Genomic DNA, 21,351 nt, shown 5'->3' with positions numbered 1-21,351 from the left:
TTCAACTATTTCTTTCAACATGGATTACCTTGAACATGCCCATAAAGAAATTTATCTGTCACTTTTTTACCCCCTTCCACAGCCATCAAAAGAGTGATGACATATATCTATGTCAGCTTACTATTTTATTACTCAAGAAGAGTTTAGGAACATTTGAAAATTTGAAAACTCCAAACCATTTAAAAAGATATTGAGTAAGTCCAATTCCTAGGAAACATTCTGGATAAATCCTCCACTTGGAGAAGCACTAGTTAGTTAACTCCTATTCTTTATTTTCCACAAGACAATTCCCTAACAAGAACAAAATATTTCTATCTATAGTCTGAATGACTATGTCAGAGAATTTCCTTAGTATGCTGTGGCCATATTAAATATTTAACACTTTTTAAAAAGTACATTTACAGGTATACTCTTCCTTTTAAACCTACACAGTCTTAACTGTTTGGGGATCCTGTGTTTTATTATACATGTCGCCAACTAGTCAGTTCTACCCTTCAAAGAATTCCTTTATAAATCCAGGAATAACCTCAAAAGCAAGTTGGAGGAAAAACAAGTTTTATATGATATCACATTACATACAATGGCTTATACTATACTATTTGAACTTTTTAACATTTCTAATAGGTATAAGATATATTCAGTAGAAAATATTTAATCACAATTTTTTAAAATTGAGCCTTAAAAGAAGTTTATTAGATTCAATACAATATCTGATTCCCATTCTTCACCAGAAATTTAATGACTTACTTTTAAATATATTAACTATTAAAGTTAATAGAATTAATTTTGTGCCCCAGTTTCTCTCGATTCAAAACGGATATTTTAATGTAGGAATTAAAAAAAACACTCAAGAACAGAGTAAAACATCATCTATAAACACATATTTTTATATTTAAGGTAATATCTTTTCACTCTGAAAATGCTAAAAGCAAAAATTAACTACTGAGTATGAAAACAAAAGTTAAAGGCAATAAACAGACAGGTAGACCACTCAATAATAATGGCTGAAAGCAAAAGTCATTATTGGGGTGACATTTGTAAGGAAAGTAGATTGAATTAAGTACTTCTTCATTTGTTTTTCAAAGGAAAAACTCAAGAGCATCACATTTTACCTGGACGTCTGATAGTAGGATCAGGATCAAGTGTTTTCTTTAAATACTCTGTTAGAGTTTGCAAATTTGCATCACTTAGTTCCATTGTAGCAGAACCTAAAATATAGAAGAGATTTGAATAATTAATCAAATGATTTTGTTATGATTTCATTCATGGGATCATAAATTCAGAACTAAAAGAAATCCTAAGGGTAAAATCCAAAGCCTTCATTTTACAATTGGGCCCCAAAAAGATTTTATGACACAGGTCACAAAGGGAAAAGTGGCAGAACCATGTTCAAATCTCAGTCCTCTAAGAACTCTACAGGGTACCAAAGTATGATACATTTCTTTATATATATATATATATATGTGTGTGTGTGTGTGTGTGTGTTAACCTATCATGTTTGGGATATAAATTGAGAAAGGCTTTCATAAATTGGATTCATGATAGTGAGAATGGTTACCTTGACAGATAAAAACAAATGTATACCAGAATAAAGAACCGGTGTGAGAAAACAAAAAAACAAACAATGACAACAACAACAACAAATAAATAAATAAATAAATAAGTGATGAGTAAATAAATAAATAAAGGGAAAGCGTGGCAAAATAGAAGCAGGAATAAGCAGAGACAGGAAAAAGAAATTTTATTTACAACCCAAAAGATAAACAGAATAGCATGATAATGACTGTGTTGGTTTTTTCAAAGACCATGAAGAATAATGAGTAAGAAAATATCATGTGGTATATATGCATCAAATGAAAAATTTTGAAGTTGGGGGTCTTACTATATTGACTATATTGATATTCAATATATATTGAATATAGTAAGACTTTAGTCTTATTGAGCTTTTTTCAAAAAATAACCAGGATAGATCCATCATCAAAACCAAAACAAAACAAAAATAACTAGGATATAAAAATAAATTTATATAAGTCACCAGTACTTCAGCAAAAGCTCAAAGGGAAAAGAGAAATTCCCATTGAAAATATTTACAGAATAAATACAATACAAAAACTATAAAAATACTGCTTATGGAAATAGACATACCTAAATAATTGGAGAAATATTATTGTTCATGGGTAGACTGAATAAACATGAAAAAACTTTTAACTAATTTATTTATTCAGAACGGTACCAACCAAACTACCAAAGTATTATTTTATAGTGCTAGAAAAATATCATAAAGAAATTCATCAGAAGAAACAAAAAAAATCAAGAATTTCAAAGCAAATAAAAAAAAGGCGGGGGGTGGAAGGGAAGGGGAGAAAGGGAACTTACTAGTATCGGTTTTCAAACTATATTATAAAATACTAAACAACAATTTCGTACTACTTATAAACCAGACCTATTAGTAAAACAGATTACATAAATTACATGTAGAACCAAATTAACATAGTGGTGCTTTATTTGATAAACCTAAAGACCCAATTTACAGGGGTAATTACTCACTATTTGACAAAAATGTCTGGGAAAATTGGAAAGCAATTGGGACAGAAAAAAATCTCAAAATCTTTACAATAAATTCCAGGTGAGTACACAACTTAGCATAATGGATAAAATTATATATGGATTAGATGAATAAAATAGAAATTATCTTTCAGATTTATGGATGGATATGCATAGCAAATTTCTCTCACAATGGTTATATTTGTAAAAATGAATTCAAATTTCTAAGTGCTATTCCTCACATGAAAAATGGTTTAAAAAATATATAAAAACAGAACAGCTAGGTGGTGCAATGGATAGAGCACCAGCCTTAAAGTCTGGAGGACCTGAGTTCAAATTTGGTCTCAGACAATTAATAATTCCTAGCTGTGTGACCCTGAAAAAGTTATTTAATCCCAACTGCCTCAGCCAAAAAAAAAAAAAAAAAAGTACAAAAAAGTTTTAAGAAGTCCAAGCAGCAATATGAAAGAAATGTCCAAATTATTAATAATTACAGAAATGCAAATTAAAGATTCTACCTTACAACCACCAGATTTACAAAGAAAAAAGGAAAGTGACAAATGTTGGAGGAGATACTAGGAAAACAAGCAAACAAATGTACAGTTTAAATAAACCCCAGTAGGGGCTTTGTTAGTTCCTGTGTGGACAACTGGATTTAGGGAACAGAAAAACAGGATACAGTTGCCCACTTGGCCAGGGCAGGGAGCCTGGGTCCTGGTAAACAGAATGTAGGAAGCTAGGGACATTCTATATGTTTCAAAAAATTTCATTTTGATAAATCCTCACCAATGGTTAAGAGTAAACAACCCCAAAAAGAAAATAATCATTGCCTTATCCTATGAATACCCACTACAAATTATCTCCTCTGACCAACCAGTTCCCTGATGTCACTGGTTTGGTCTGCTTTTGCAAAAAGACTTTTCCTTTGAGAAATGTATTTAACTTATATTTCAACATATTTAACATGTATTGGTCAACCGGGTATCTGGGGGAAGGAGTAGGGTAGGAGGGGAAAAGTTGGAAGAAAAGGTCTTGCAATTGTCAATGCTGAAAAATTACCCGTGCATATAACTTGTTAAAATAAAAAGCTATAATTAAAAAAGAGAGAGAGAGAGAGAGAGAGAGAGAGAGAAATGAGTCCCATTTCTTGGTAATTCTGATCCATCAAATCTCCCCTATCACTACATCTCTTATCCGTTACTGAAGTCCAAGAGGAAGGAGATTGAGGGCAGATCCCTTAGTCACCCCCTTATCTTTTCCCTGACTTCTTTCTTTAGGAATCACTTTCTCAGACTCTTGCCAGGATCAGTAAGTCCCTACCTTTCCTTTCTGCCTCCTGTCTCTCTCTCCTTAATCTCTTATGACCTTGGAATCCTTATGAAGGAACCTCAATCCCAGGAGCAACTGAGCTTGAACTGCCTGCCATGTACCCTGTGCAGTCTGCCTTCCTATACTCTGGAGGATGCCTTGATTGTAAAGCAACTGTCCTCTTACTAATAAGCCTTTGGGGCACTAAAGCCCTGGAAGCAAAGTCAGAAATGGGACAGGGAGCTGCCCCACTGACCTCCTAGTATGTCTTCTTAAGAAGTGGAAATATTCACAGAACAGGACCTAAAGAGGAAGCATGTGGTTTCTTTTGTAATACTGCCCTGCCCCAATATAACTTAAGAGAGCAATAACAGTAGTTTCTAAATTATAACATTATTCTACAATTAGATATATTTTGCCACTATGAAGGAAAATGGACAGAGATTCCCCCAAAGTCCAGGCCTTCATGGCTCTCTCACAGGACCATGATTTGCATCAAATTGCTTTTGGCTACCACTACATTTACACTTGACAAAGCCCCTCCTCAGGACTTCTCATTTGATAATCTGGATCACCTTGCCCTTTCCCTCCTTCTGCCCTGGGGAACCCCAAGATCACCTCTAAAGTCTTTTGAATTCCCTTCCTCCTACTCCTTCCTCTCTCTATTGTTCCTCTCAAATCCCTGACTTTCTTCCTTTGACTCTTAAACCTCTAGCAATTCTTGTGCTTGACTCTCCCCTTTATTCTCAGGGAGCACCATTCTCTCCCCTTCCAATATCTGAGAGGAACCCCTTTTCTTACCTTTACCCCAATCTTTCTGATCTGAGATTCCTGATCCCTCAGATGGCTAAATAAGAATCCATATCTCCTTCTCAAGTCAATGATATTACGCAATTCAAAACTACATTTGGATCCTACTCTGAAAATCCAACAAGATTGCAAAAAGAATTTCTAAAGATCCCCCTTCAATGTGACCTTTCCTGGGTAGATTAAGAATCTCATTCTGAGCCCAATGCAGCTACCCAGAAGAAAAGCACCAAATTACTGACTATAGTCAGGCTTGTGGTGATGATATAGCAGTTAGATTCTCTGATAGACAATTTCCTCCAGGTTCTCAAACTATCCAAGGATACTAGGTGGGATTATAATGACTCCACATAAATTCTTTAGAGATCACATGCTCACCTGCTAAGTCCAAGGAATTCTTAAGGGAATGTACAAGCAGGTTAACTATGAAAAATTAGAATCCGGCAAGGCTCAAAGAAAAATCCCATCATTTTTAGGGACAGACTCCTGAACAGTAGGGTCAAGTTCACTGACCTTGATCCCAAATCCCCATAGATGCCACTGCCCTGGCCATGCAATTCATTTCTTTTTACTTTTTTATTATAGCTTTTTATTTACAATTTTTCAGCATTGACAATTGCAAAACCTTTTGTTCCAGCTTTTCCCCTCTTTCCCCCCACCCCTTCCCCCAGATAGCAGGTTGATCAATACATGTTAAATATGTTGAAGCATAAACTAAATACAATATATGTATACATGTCCAAACAGTTGTTTTGCCGTACAAAAAGAATCAGATTTTGAAATAGTGTACAATTAGCCTGGGAAGGAAATCAAAAATGCAAGCAGACAAAAATAGAGGGATTGGGAATTCTATGTAGTGGTTCATAGTCATCTCCCAGAGTTTTTTCGCTGGGTGTAGCTGATTCAATTCATAACTGCTCTATTGGAATTGATTTGGTTCATCTCATTGTTGAAGAAGGCCATGTCCATCAGAATTTTTCATCATATAATATTGTTGTTGAAGCATATAATGATCTCCTGGTCCTGCTCATTTCACTCAGCATCAGTTCATGTAAGTCTCTCCAGGTCTTTCGGAAATCATTCTGCTGGTCATTTTTTACAGAACATTAATATTCCATAATATTCATATACCACAATTTATTTAGCCATTCTCCAATTGATGGGCAGCCACTCAGTTTCTAGTTTCTGGCCACTACAAAGAGGGCTGCCACAAACATTCTTGCACATACAAGTCCCTTTCCCTTCTTTAAGATCTCTTTGGGATATAAGCCCAGTAGTAACACTGCTGAATCAAAGGGTATGTTGTATGCACAGTTTGATAACTTTTTGAGCATAGTTTATAGCAGATTTTTTTTTGGGGGGGTTGTGGTGGTTGCTAGAGACTAGCACTGACAGGGAAATGACTGATTTTGTATGTAAATCTAATGGTCAGTTAATCAACAAGCACTTATTATTATGTATCAGGCATGGTATTAAAGTTTTAGAGATACAAAGATAAGCAAAAACAGCCCTTTTGCCACAAGCACTTAGCAACATTCCAATAAGGCACTAAATAGTTAAGTACAAACAATAAATATAGAGTAGATATACAGTAATCTCAAAGAAAAACATCCAGAAAGGCCTTCTGCAGAATATAAAATTTGAAGGAAGACAGGGACACAAAAAGGTAGAGGTAAGGGATGAAGGAGAGCAAGTACAAAGGCACAAAGATGACAGATCCAGTTTGAAGAAGTCCAAGTAGGCCAGTGTAGCTGAATTATAGAAACTACAGAAGAGAGTGGAGAATATTAAGGATCATATGAATTAGTGTAGACAGCATAGTAAAAAGAGAACTATGTATATAATAAACAGCATCATAAAGAAAAACAACTTTCAAAGACTTAAGAATTCATCAATTCATCCTTTTCTTCTAAGAAAAGGATAGTAGTTTGCAAAATAAGACATGCAATTTCAATCACAACTAATAGATAAAGATAAGTTTATTTTACTTGACAATTCTTGTTTGTTATATGACACCGCTTTCATTTGGGAAAGCCATTTCAAGGGGGAGATTAAGAGATCATAATGATAACCAAAAAAAAATGTAGAAACAAAATATTTTTATGTAAGGGTCAGAGGAGAAAGGTCACATTCAGTGCACCAGAAAGTAAACAAGCTGGTATCCTGAAAATGATTTGCTGTGAGCAAGCAGAGACAGCATCCTGGGCAAGAACTCAGTTAACGGGAAGTATCTCCTTCTTTGATTGGCTGTGCTTGTGACCTCATAGACCCTATTTAAGCTCAAATGAGGAGGAAGTTGCTCTCTTTAATCTGTTGTTTACCTGGCTCTCTTTTTAACCTGGTGTTCACCTGGGAGTCAACAGGAGGTCAGCTAGGCAGGATGTGAACACGTGAATAAAAGACTCTGAGCTTGCACATGGCTGCTCTTGAGCCCGCTACCGGTACTTAAACCACAATTCATATGAAACAGTAGCCAGAGATCTCTGAAAATCTCAGGAGGTGGTAAGCTTAGTAAAATTGGTTTAAGTACTGCAAAAGACAGTGACCAGAGATTTCTCTGAGAGCCTGGGAATTAGGAGAGGACTGGCAATGTAAAATGTAGAGTAGTACTAGGGTGTTAGCAAATGAAGTAAATGCCCAGGGTCAACATTTTATATTTTTCCAGAACAGAAGAACACAAAAGAGAAGGCCCAAAACAGGGCAATGTTGGCACTACCTTATTAAATTTAACATTAAAAAGAAGCAGAAAAATTTTTTCCTTTTCAAGTTATTTTTACCTTATTTCTAAGTCCGATTTTTCTTGTGCAGCAAAATAACTGTATGGATATGTATACATATTATTGTATTTAACATATACTTTAACATGTATTGGTCTACCTGCCATCTGAGGGGATGGGGAAAGGAGGGGAAAGTTGGAACAAAAGGTTCTGCAAGAGTCAGTGCTGAAAAATTGCCCATGCATATGTCTTATAAATAAAAAGCTATAATAAAAAAATATTTTTTTAAGGAGTAGAAATACTAAAGACACAAAAAGAAATCAATGAAAAGACAAATCAATGTTTCGCCAAAGCTAGCCCTTCTCAATTCAAAGTGGAAAATCTTTCAGATGTCGTCCTCGTTAATGTTCACATTAGCATTTTAATGATTTTTATGATTCCAAAAATACCTCTAAGTTTTGATAAGAAAACAATTATTTTCATTATATTAGGCTGACTCACTTAAGAGTAAAGATATATTCAGTCTCTTTCCTTTTACATATTTAATAAAGTGCTTTGGAATCTTTATTTATTTATTTGTAGGAAAAATATATAATATTCTTTTCTTTCTGAATTCTATTTTCCCATAACTTCTTCCACACTGACACGCTGAATTTGTAGTGAAATTGTTTTGTTTATCATCCACGTTGTTCCTTAGATTTAACTCCCATATCAGTGTCTTTGCACACTGCCTTCCTGGAATGTATTTACTTCTCATATCCAGTTCTTAAGAATCCTTAATTTTCTTTTCAAATTGCAGTAACAAGACCTCCTATGAAGTTTTTCCTGACCCTCCTCCAATCCCAGATGCTAGCATCTCTTTAACAAAAAAGCAAAATCAAAACAAAAAACAATTCCTGTCAGTTTTACTGTGACACTAGTTTTGAAAACAGAAATTTGGGGAATAACTTAAATGTTACTTAACTATCACTTTTGTTTATACACAACTTTGTTTACAATGGATAAAGTGCCATATTTTTTAATATATTCTCTGCTTCAGAAGGAAATGCGAGCAACCTGAATGAACTTATACATTTTACTTCTATCACCACTTTTTGCTACCTACATTATCCCCTACCCCTTGATTAAGTTTTTTGAATGTTGTGTCCCTAACCCCATTGTTCCCATAAGCCCTGTGATTTTTAGGATGTATATGTTGTTATAAAAGAAATACCTGTACCTTGTTTTTATTTTGTACACATTTAATGTGCACATGTTGTCTCCCCTATAGAATGTAAGCTTGTAAGAGTTGGGGCTTTTGCTTTGGTATCTTTACTTTCCAACATCGAGTCAGTGTTTAATATTTATTTATTGATTTTCAAAAATAAAAATGTTCTAATTGATGAGCTACAGGCTTTTCTCTTTGAAATAACTTGGTTCCTTTATTCTTATTTCAGAGCCTCATTTCTGAATTCTACTGTCATTTTCATAATAACAGAAGACTGGCCTACCAATCATACCCAGTCAAAAAAGAAGAATGAGCAAACAAAAAAGAATTCCAACATAAAAAGCTTTTATGGTGACAAATATGTTCAAGAAATAAACCCAGAAGAGAATGGCTACAAAACATCTATTAAGTCTCAATGAAAAACATGGATTAGATAGAAACTCAACTTTAAAATCTTAGAAGAAAGGAAGCAGAAACTGTGCTTTTTGTTTTGTTTTAAAAGAATAAAAATTTTTTTATAAATGAGAAAGTTATGAAAGATAAAATCAGAAAAGGACTTGAAACCTAACCTTTCCCCAAGCAACCAATCCCCGGAAAACCAGAATAGACCAAACAGAAGTTAATGACTTCATTGGAGATAACAAAGCTAAAAGACTATTTAAAAAAGAAAGAAAGAATGTAAAGTATCTTATAGCAAAAACAATACAACTAGGAAACATTAAGGAGAAAAAAAAATTAATAATCATTTGACAAGAGCCAAGATACCAAAAAGGGCCTAGACATCATATTTCAAGAAATCACTTAAAAAAAATTTACCCAGATATCTTAGAACCAGAGAGCAAAGTGGAAAGAAGAATCCTCTAGTCACTTTCTGAAAGAAACACCAAAATTAAAACCCCCGGGAATATTATAGCCAAAACTCAGAGCTTGGAAAAATTTGGAATAGAAGGTTTTGCAAGGGTCAATGTTGAAAAAATTACCCATGCATATGCTTTGTAAATAAAAAGCTATAATAAAAATTAAAAAGAAAAGAAAAAGCTTTAATTTTTTAAAAAAGAGATTCTACATTTTTTTTAATTGATTAAGAAAAAGCAAACAAACAATGGTGAAAAATACACATTAAATTTTCATAGTTCTCCCTCCAGATGCGATGGCATTTTCTATCCCAAATCTATTGTAACTGTCTTGAATCACCACACTACTGAGAAGAGCTAAGTCCATCACAGTTGGTCATCACATAATCTTGTTACTTCACTTAACAAATGAGGACCATGAAATACAGAGGAAGAAACAGAACTTAGCAAACATCACAATGCCAGTACTAAAAAAGATAAGACAAATCCAAATTTTTTGACTTCTAGTCCAGGATTTTTTCTAACATCACCCTATCAACAATCTTTCTACATATTTTTTCCTACTCCTAAGAATTTGCTTATGTTTAATTAAAACCCAGTGTTTCATGAAAAGCTCTATAAAATTTCTGGGTAGTGACAAAGTAAAACAGGTAGAACCCTGGATTCTATGGAAGGGTCTTTGCCCTGACAAAGTGGTTTTAGGTTTGAAAAAGCTTGAGAATCTCTCTTCTGGGCTGAGTGAAAGAAAGTTACTTTAGCAGAGTTTGTTTGGTTTTTTTTTTTACATTCGCTTTTTACATTCATGCCACTTATTCACAAGAATTTCTTAGGTGCTAGGGATAAAGCCCCTCAATGGGGCTTTCTATGAAAGGAGAAAACGTACATATATAAAAATATACAAAGTAAATACCATGTAGTGGGAAGTTACAGGGGACTAGCTATTGGAGAAACTAGGAAAGCTTCCATATAGAATGTGGTATTTGAGCAAAGCCTTGAAGGGAACTACACAACAAGGTGTTAAGTAAGAATGTATTCCAAGAATGGAAGATCATTATGTAGAAAGGAGATGGAATGTTAGGTGTGAGGAACATAAAGAAGTTCAGTTCAGTTGGAACACAGAATGAGGAAAAGGGAATAATGTATATTACATCTAGAAAGTTAAGTTGGGGCCCATTTGTGAAGGGCCTTAAAGACCAGAGGAATTTTTATTTGATCCTAGAAGTAATACAAAATCATTGAAGAAATGACAAGGTCACTTGTTTCACTGTCTGTATACAGAATGTAGAGGAAGAATGTGTAGAGGAATATGTGTAGAGGAACAGAGACCTGAGGCAAGGAAAACAATTAGCAGGCTGGCAAAGAGGTGATCAAGACCAAAACTATTTAGGAGATGATAGAAGAAGTGATGACAAAAGGATAGAAAAGATATTTATGTAAAAAATAAAGAAAAATGGTAAATAACTGGTTCTGTGAGATAAAAGAAAATGAGAAGTCCAGAATAATACTAAGATTGTAACTGTAGGAGACTGGAAGACCAGTGATACCTCTACACTATTGCCAAGGAATTTCCTGTATTTCAGATTGGCACCTTTAAAGTTTTTAACAATCAAATTTCCTGCACCATCAAATCAGTGTTTAACAAACTAAAACTAAAACAACTACCTAACTGTTCTATAAAAAATGAACAAACTGATTTTAGAAAGGCCTAGAAAGATTTACATGAAGTGATGCTGATAAAACAAGCAGAACCAGGAATACATTATACACAATAAAAGCAAGAATGTACGATGATCAACTATGAAAGACTTGGTTCTTCTCAGTGCTCCAAAGCAATCTCAATAGACTTTGGACAGACAATGTCATCTACATTCAGAAAAAGAACTAAGGAGACTAAATATAAATCAACACATGCTATGTTGACTTCTTTTTTGTTTTTTTCTCTCTCTCATGGTTTTTCCCTTTTAATCTGGATTTTTCTCACCCAATATGATTCATAAAGCAATGTGCACTAAATATATCTATATTTATATCTAGAGATAGACAGATATAAAAGAAGAATAGAGATTTCACAAGAGGGGGCTAATGGATTTTAAGAGGTGAAACTTCCTGGCTTTATGATGTTTAGATTTAAGGGAAAGGCAGCAAAGAATCATCTTCTATTACTCTCTCATCTATTCCTATGAGTGGACTCTTAAAAGACAGAATATAGGGTTAGATCCTGGTGTGCTAGAAAGCTGATCCTGTTCTTATGGTTAATAAATCTACCTACTATACACCTTTCGTTTTCATTATGTCTGTCTTAGAATTCAGAGGAGCATGTGAAGATTTATTTGAACTAATGCAGGGGGTAGTAAGCAGAACTAAACAAAAAGAACCCTCCTAAATTCTCTAGGACAATGTTCATAAGCAACAAAATGGATTTTAGTTTCTATTTTTTAAATCATTTCTATCTGTTCAACACAACAAAATATACCTAATACATTTAAAATTGCTTACCCCCAGATTACCCTCCAGGGGTCCTCAAACTTTTTAAATAGGGGGCCAGTTCATTGTCCCTCAGACTGTTGGAGGGCCAAACTATAGTAAAAACAAAAATTTTGTCTTGTGGGTCTTTAAATAAAGAAACTTCATAGCTCTGGGTGAGGGGGGGATAATCATCCTCAGCTGCCGCATCTGGCCCAAGAGACGTAGTTTGAGGACCCCTGCTCTAGACAGTCTGAAAGACATGTCATTTAATCTAAATATGACTACATGAAATAACTTATGTAATGATACTTTAAAAATTCTAAGGCACTATACAATCATAATAAATATTTACGATACTTGAAATCAGAAACCTTTTTTTAATCTATCAATCTTAAGTTTAAAGTAAAGGTAACACCAGAAAAATTGAATAATAAAATTCATCAGAAAGGAAAAAAGTATAAGAATTTTAAGGGAAATAATGAAATCAATAATAATATTTATGAAATATCTACTGAGTACTGGACACTGTGTTAAATCTAGAAAAAAATAAAGCCTAAAACCAGAACTCTTAAGAATATTTCAAAGCAGTGATAATAGAAGGAATTTGGTACTGTTTAAAGAGTAGAAGGTCTACAATGGAACAAGTTACACAAGAAATAAGCAAACAGTGGTATATTGTTTGACAAACCCAAAGACTCCAACTACTTGGTCAAGAACTCACAACTGAAAAAAAAAAGTGATAGAAAAAACTAAAAAACAATTGGACAGAAATTAATTTGAGATTAATAAACTTCACACTACACAAATCAAGATAACTTCCAAACACATATATGACTGATATAAAAGTCAAATCATAAACAGTTATAGAGGAATACAGCACATTTACAGATAGAGAATGCAGATCAAAGCATACTATTTTTCCTTTTTTTTTCCCACAGTTTTCTTCTGTTCTGTTTCTTCTTTTACAACATGATTAATAGGGAAACATTTTATGAGTGCACATGCATACCCTATAGCAAGTTGCTTACCATCTTAAAAGGAGAGAAGTGATGGAGGGAAAGAGAAAATTTGGCACTCAAAAATCTTTTTAAAATGAATTGTTAAAATTAGTTTTTACAAATAACTGGAAAAAATAAAAGGCTATTTTATCAAGAAAATAACATTAAATTTGCTGTGTCATTCTTAAAGGGTGAAGAATGATGAGCATACGGTGCTCATTCTCAATGCTTTTTTGTCTTTTTTACTATTTTATTTGTAGAAATATTCATCTTATTTTGCATTTGATAAATTTAGGAGAAAACAAAATAAAGAGCAATAACAAAATAATAAATACTAAATGTGAAGAAATTATAATTATAATGGTCTCAAAGAAAAACAAATAATACATAAATTAAAAGATATGAAAATACAAAACTCTGGGAAATTATGTGAAATGATACAAAGTTAAATAAGCACAATTATATAACTGTAAATGAAAAGAAAAAAAATTAAAATCCTGAACTGCATTTAGACCCCATCAGTTCTTTTTTTAGATATGGATAGTATTTTCCAACATGAATCATTCAGAATTGTCTTGGGTAATTTTAGTGTTAAGAAAAGCTAAAATAGTTATAAATAATGATTGCAGAGTATTACTATGTATGATATTCTCCTGGTTCTGCTCACTTCATTGTATATCTGTTCATGTAAGTCTTTCCAGGTTTTTCTGAAATCAGTCTGCTCATCATTACCTATAGCACAATAATATTCCATTACATTCATATATCACAACTCAATTAGCCATTCTTCAATTGATGGTCATCCCCTCAATTTCTAATTCCTTATTTTTTGGCAATGACCATACATTTTATTATTTTTATTTTAATAGTATTTTTTTTCCAATTACATGTAAAGATAGTTTCCAACATTTGTTCTTGTAAGATTTTGAGTTCCAAAGTTTTTTCTCCCTTTTTTTCCTTCTTCCCAAGACAGCAAGCAAAGTGATATATAGGTTATACATTAACAATCATTTTAAACATATTACCATATTATGTGGTGTAAGAAAAATCAGGACAAAAGGAAAAAACAAAACAAAACAAAACAAAAAGGTGAAAAAAGTATGCTTCTATTCTATTCAATCTCCATAGTTCCCTCTAGATGCGGATGGCTTTTTCCATCTCAAGTCTCTTGGAACTGTCTTGGATCACTGAATTGCTGCTGAGAAGAGCCAAGCATCATACTTGATCACATAATCTTGCTGTCACTATGTATAATGTTCTCCTAATTCTGTTTACTTCATTCAGCATCAGTTCATATAAATCTTTCCAGGCTTTTCTAAAATCAGACTCATCATTTCATATAAAACAATAATATACCATGGCATCCACATACTATAACTTATTTAGCCATTCCCCAACTGATAGGCACCTATTCACTTTCTGGTTCCTGCCATTACAAAAAGGACTTGTACATTTTTGCACATGTGGGTCTTTTCCCCTTCTTTATATTCTCTTTGGGATGCAGACCCAGTAGAGACTCTGCTGGATGAAAGGGTATGCAGTTTGATAGCCCTTTGGGCAGAGTTCCAAATGAGCATGGAGAAATTAGAGTGATAATGAGAGGAAGATGAGATATTTGTAAAGTTTTTAGTTCAATCCCAGGCCCATAGTAGGTGCTATGTAAATGTTATAAATTCCTTCAAACAATCTAGTAAATCAAGACCTCCAAATGATCTCTAACACTACTTCAGCTCCCCAAAGAGATCACATCATTACCAATCACACATAATTATACTACCTTTAATAATTTTAACTCTGAAAATCCTGTTTGTTACTGCCTATCTTTCCCCGTCCCTATTTCATTGCACCCAAACCCATTTCTTATCCTTATTGTGATCTTTAGTTCTTCCTGATCTTCTTGTTTTCCCAATATATCACCCTTGTAGTAGACTCACTTCCCTTCTTTCAGAATTAGGCCTGATTCTGTCATTGACCAATTCAAACTGAGAGTAGCCTCTTCCTATTGAAACTTGTGCCTTATCGACCCACACTTAACACCGCACACAAAGATAAGGTCAAAATGGGTTCATGATCTAGGCATAAAGAATGAGATTATAAATAAATTAGAGGAACACAGGATAGTTTATCTCTCAGACTTATGGAAGAGGAAGGAATTTATGACCAAAGAAGAACTAGAGATCATCACTGATCACAAAACAGAAAATTTTGATTATATCAAACTGAAATGTTTTTGTACAAAACAAAACTAATGCAGACAAGATTAGAAGGGAAGCAATAAACTGGGAAAATATTTTTACAGTCAAAGCTTCTGATAAAGGACTCATTTCCAAAATATATAATTGACTCTAATTTATAAGAAATCAAGTCATTCTCCAATTGATAAATGGTCAAAGGATATGAACAGACAATTCTCAGATGAAGAAATTGAAACTATTTCTAGTCATATGAAAAGATGCTCCAATCATTATTAATCAGAGAAATGCAAATTAAGACAATTCTGAGATACCACTACACACACACCTGTCGGACTGGCTAGAATGACAGGGAAAGACAATGCGGAATGTTGGAGGGGATGTGAGAAAAGAGGGACCCTGATACATTGTTGGTGGAATTGTGAATACATCCAACCATTTTGGAGAGCAATTTGGAACTATGCTCAAAAAGTTATCAAAGTGTGCATACTCTTTGATCCAGCAGTGTTACTACTGGGCTTATACCCCAAAGAGATCACAAAGAAAGGAAAGGGCTCTATATGTGCACGAATGTTTTGGCAGCCCTGTTTGTAGTGGCCAGAAACTGGAAACTGAATAGATGCCCATCAATTGGAGAATGGCTGAATAAATTGTGGTATATGAATATTATGGAATATTCTTGTTGGGTAAGAAATGACCAACAGGATGATTTCAGAAAGGCCTGGAGAGACTTACACGAACTGATGCTGAGTGAAACGAGCAAGGCCAGGAGATTCCTATATACTTCAACAACACTACTGTATGATGATCAATTCTGATGGACCTGGCCATCTTCAGCAATGAGATGAACCAAATCAGTTCCAATAGAGCAGTAATGAACTGAATCAGCTACGCCCAGCAAAAGAACTCTGGGAGATGACTATGAACCACTATATAGAATTCCCAATCCCTATATTTTTTGCCTGCCTGTATTTTGGATTTCCTTCACAGGCTAATTGTACAATATTTCAGAGTCCGATTCTTTTTGTACAGCAAAATAACAGTTTGGTCATGTATATTTATTGTGTATCTAATTTACACTTTAATATATTTAACATCTATTGGTTATCCTGTCATCTAGGAGAGGGGGTGGGAGGAAGGAGGGGAAAAATTGGAACAAAAGGTTTGGCAATTGTCAATGTTGTAAAATTACCCATACATATAACTTGTAAATAAAAAGCTATGAAAAAAAAAAGAAATTTGTGCCTTGCCAAGGCCCACCTTCCTTCCACCTACTCCAAAAACGCCATTATGTAATCATGGATACCTAGGTCCATTACATATTAAAGTTCTCTAATCTCAACTGAGCCCTCAGTGCTACATGGAAGGCCTTTTATTCTTTCCTAATTCCCTATTATGCTGTCTGAAATGGTGTTCCCCGGTGTTTTCTTTCAGAAGAGCTGTCATTCTACTTTATTGAGAAAATGGAAACTATCCCTTCTCCTCTTCATCACATCTTAAAATATGACTGCAGAAAGTCTTAGTCTCATTTCTTTTGCTGTGCTTGAGGAAAATATAGCCATTCTCTTTGTCAAGGTCCAATTTTCACATTGTGTTCTGGAATGTCATCCTTCTGGTCTCTGTTCCTGGACTAGTACCCTAAACCATTCTTTCATCTTTCATTACCTTCCAATATTCTTTATCCAACAGTTCACTCCTGCTTCTTAAAAAATAACAAATAGAATGGAAACTCCTTGAGGGTAGGGACTGCTTCACTTTTATCTTTGTATCTACAGTATGCAAGCTTCTTTCTTTTTTTTGCAGGCCAACTGGGGTTAAGTGACTTCTCCAGGGTCACACAGCTATTAAGTGTTAGATGTCTGAGGTTGAAAAGAATTCTGGTCCTTCTGATTCCAGGTCTATCTAGCTGCCTCACATGCAAGCTTTTAAAGTTAAATGATTGTTGAATTAAATGACTAAGTTTCCATCCCTGGGAAAAAACTTTCGTTTTGACTGCTACTTCTTAAACTGTCCTGTATCTCTCCTTACTTTCACAGCAAAACCAAGAAAAAGTCATCTATATTTAATGCTTCCCATTTTCTCACCTCTTTTCAACTCCTTCCAATCTGATTTTTGATTTAGCAACTTTACTGAAAACCCTGCCTTAATGATCTTCAAGAATCACTCACTATATTGATAAATCCAATGGCTATTTCTCAGTCTCCACCCTAGTTGACTTCTTAGTGGCCACAGAGACTCCCAATCCTTCCTCTTGTATGCAGCCCTCCCCAGCTTTTGTGATATTACTATCTACTGGTTTTCATCCTACTAATAGGACCAAGTGTTCTTGGCTGGATCATTATTCACTCTTCCTCACTAAGCATGAAAAGTGCCCCAAGAGCTCTTTTCTCTATATTCCCTCAGTTGAATTCAACAGTTCCCATGGGTTCAGTTATCTCTATGCACATGACTCTCAGATGTTTATCTCTGCCCTTTTCTATATCTCCTGATGGTCTTATATTGTTAATAAATCACTAGACTTCAACTACATGTCCCATCAGCATTTCAAATCAACATGTAAAAAGGGACCTATTGAATGTAATACCATCCATCTTCCCATACACCCAGGATGTAATTACCTGGCTTTTCTCTCTCCATTCCCCAATATCCAATCAGTTGCCAAGTTTTGTGGATTTTATCTCTTTAATAACTATCTTTCCTATCCTTTCCATGTTCTGCTCATATGAAAATACTCTAACTTAGACCCTCAGCACCTTTCTTTTGGACTATTACAAAAGCTTCTTACTGGTCTCTATGACTCATCTCATCCTTCTCCAATCCATTCTTCACACAGTTAAGATCATCAATATTCCTAAGACACAGGTCTAATCAAAAACCTTCAGCTGCTGCCCTACTGCCTGTAGGATAAAAAAATTCAACTAGTTTTCAAGCTTTCCACAATTTAGTTCCTATCTACCATTCCAGATATTACTTTTATTTATCTCTATTCCAGCTAATATGACTATTTAGGTGTTTCCCAAACTCAAAATTCTGTGATCCATGCTGAGAACATATTTTTTATTCTCCTTCTCTCAGAAAACTTGCTTTCTCTCAAAACTCAGATTAGAGGCAGAGTAGAGAAAACATTCATTTTAGCTCTCTTACTATTTCTCTTCAAACAATTTTACATACTGTCTCAAATTAAATTCTGGAATAGCAGAACCAACAAAAGGTCAGTAAGACATTGTCCCACGCCAAGACAACATTGGAGATCTGACTTTTGTGAAGATAATGTTTAAAAAAAAAAAAAAGGACAAGTGAGAAAGAAGAATGCTTTTAGATATAAAATATCTCATATAAAAGGTGTGAGTAAGGAAGAGCTTTTAGAGTAAAGGGGAAGCTGTTAAGGTGGTAGACAATGCTTGAACCTCATGCACATGTAAATTAGTTTAAAGAAGAAAAATAGATTTCTATACTCAATTGGTAATAGAAATCTATCTTATCCAATATAGAAGTAGTATGAAAAAAAGGATCACAGGCAAAACAAGATTGTAGAGGAATGACAGAAAAAAGAGAAAAGAATAAACAGAAGATAACAGGTTGGAAGGAAATACACAGTTAATATCATAACTGTGAATGCAAATGGGATGAACTTACCCATAAAACAGAAGGTGAGAGTAGAATGAATCAGAAAACACATTCCAACAATTTGTTGCTTACAAGAACATACTTGAAACAGAGGCTAGAGCAGAATCTATAATGCTCCAGCTGAAGTACAAAGCAAATGCAAAAAATAGACCTAATTAAAAAGGACACTACATATTGTTAAAAGGAACCATATATAATAAAACAATATCAATATTAAACATAAATCCAAAAAATGGCATAGCATCCAAAGTCTTTATGGAAAAATTAAATGAAACACATGAAGAAACAGACAATACAATTGTAAAAGTTGAGAACTTCAACTTTCCCCTCTCAGAACTACACAAATTTAAACATAAAACAAATTTTAAAAAGAGTTAGATATGATAGAGATCTCTGGAGAAAAATGAATGAGAATAGAAAGGAGCATACCTTTGTCTTAGCAGTACGTGGCATCTTCATAAAAACTGATCGTGTATTAAGGCATAAAAACCTTACAATCAAATGCAGAAAAGCAGAAATATTAAATATACCCACTTCAAACCCAAGAGGCACTTAAAAAATTATTTAATTTTTTAAAAGCTCACATACCAACCCTCTTTGAAATGGTTCCTGATCTCTCCATCTATAATTGGTAGTGCCCTCTTCCATCTCATGTTTATTTATTTGCGTATATTTTGTATCTCAACAATAATAACTATGCACTTTGGAAGCAGGATTTTTTGTTGTATTCCTAACACATTGCCCTGTGCTTTTACTTATATGCATACTGAAGTGAAACGCCTCAACAACTCCTCCATTAGTGCCAAAAACAAATTAAGTAAATTAAATCTTCTTCCTCTTCCCCATCCAAGGAAATTCCAACATTTTCCTATTGGATGGTTTGGAACCTCTAACTCCCCCAATTTAAAAACTTTTAGATTAAAAATAAATTCTTCTACAACTAGTAAGTCACAACGGAAGGAAAAAATAATTAAGATTTGTTGAAAGAGATGGTGTATTGTCTACATTTTTTCCTCTGTGAATTTATACTTTAATGGACGATTCCAATTCAGATTCATGAAACATTAAAGAGAAAGGATCCCCAAAAATAAAGGCTTGTGATAAGCACAACTGTTAACTTCAATTTTCTCAATGCGATCACTACTTTTATAGCATTTTACCACTCCCAAAGCCTTAAGGAATCTAGGTATTCCTATATCCAAACATGTCACTCTAACCTGAAGCAGAAAAGGGATTTCCCCATTACATAATTTACTTATATACCTTTCTATCCCCAAAAGATGCTGACATAATAATTTGAGAGGAAGATAGGTGTAACTACCCTGGATTGGAGGTGGAGCAGGGAGAAGGAAAAGGAAGGGAAAAAGAAAAGAGAAGGCATAGGAAATATTTAGGAGGAAGATAAGTAAAAGGAAAGGCCCTGGTCAGCAGGATGGTAGTCAACAACAGCACCCCACTAAAAACGAACTGAAAAATGAAGTCCTATCCCCTCCTCCGCATCCCCTGCATTTACAGCATAGAGGAAAGAATAGAGAAGATGCCAAGGTAAAAGAAATCAGCAATGTGTCTCCTGGAGGATTCGATAAGGCAGTCATGCCTCACCCCAAAGTCCCCACCAAATTTAATGAGAATTCCCGCAAACAGCTAAAAGATAATTTCTTCGCAAAAGGAAGGGGAAAAACGGTACCCGCGGCCGAGTCCCAGAAGAAGAGTAAACCTAGCAAACATTACCGGGGAAAGGCGAGTCCCTCATGCTTAGGGGCTTACCGCTCCACCTTAACCTGCTGGAGTGAGATGGACGTAACCTGAGAGCCAATCAGCAACAGGCTACCCTTGCAGCAAAGAACGGCCTCAGCCAATGAACGAGGTGACGGAGGGAAAGGGGCGGGCATCCCGTTGCGATCACGCTAGGCCGAGTCTCAGCTTTCCCTGGCCCCCACAGGCCCAGCGCCCAGCCTGTCCCAGCGGAAGGACGCGAGCACCGCGAGCCCAGGGGCAGCAGGTCCCGCGGAAGTGGACGAGAGCAGGGGGAGGAAACACCGAGTGAAGAAGCTGTCAGCACGGAGACCCTACCATCCGCTCCCACCTTAACACAACGCGGCGCGGCCCCCGGCTCCCGGCGGCCAGAGCTGGGCCCCCAAGGGGAATGATGGGAACCTGGGAGAGCCAGCTAACCGGACCCAACTCAACCCCGCTTGTCTCCTTACCTCTTAGTAATACGGGACAGGAAAAGAAGATGCCCGACTTTAGACCGTACCCAGCTATGCCGCTCCAGCTGCGGCACCGCCTCACATTCAAACCCCGGCAAAATGGCGCGGTGGCGCGGCGGAGACCAGTGCGCAGGCGCTAGGGCGGCCAGAAAAGGGGCGGGCCCCAGAACGACACTGATCCAGCCCATGATCGGTACAGCCAATCCACTACCCGAAACTTGGACCTGGCCCCTCCTATTTACCCTATGCATGGTGCACCCCTCCCCCTCCCGAGTACCTCTGGAATTATAGAATGTTAGAATGTGAATTAGCTAGAATGCTTTTTGAGTACGTAGAACTTTGGGGTTTAGGGATCATTTAGTCCAAGCACTTCATTCTTACAGTTGAAGAAAATTTCGCCAGTGTCGGAGACTGAGCTAGT

At 35.3% G+C, this 21,351-nt stretch overlaps 1 protein-coding gene across 1 annotated transcript in view; it reads right to left on the bottom strand.

The window, feature by feature from the left end:
* Positions 1–21,034, bottom strand: part of CSE1L (chromosome segregation 1 like) — a 57,741-nt gene extending 36,707 nt beyond the window's left edge. Inside the window, exons 1-2 of the mRNA XM_051976534.1 lie at positions 20,928–21,034; positions 1,113–1,208 (exon numbers count right to left, since the gene is read on the bottom strand). Coding sequence (XP_051832494.1) covers positions 1,113–1,197 — 85 coding nt within the window. The 5' untranslated portion in view covers positions 1,198–1,208; positions 20,928–21,034. The remainder of the gene's footprint in view (positions 1–1,112; positions 1,209–20,927) is intronic.
* Positions 21,035–21,351: the final 317 nt, after the last annotated feature.

This window comes from Antechinus flavipes, chromosome 2, assembly GCF_016432865.1.
Source record: "Antechinus flavipes isolate AdamAnt ecotype Samford, QLD, Australia chromosome 2, AdamAnt_v2, whole genome shotgun sequence".
Lineage (NCBI taxonomy): Eukaryota > Metazoa > Chordata > Mammalia > Dasyuromorphia > Dasyuridae > Antechinus > Antechinus flavipes.
Note: the sequence above shows the minus strand (reverse complement) of the source record. Positions and strands in the feature narration are given on the sequence as shown.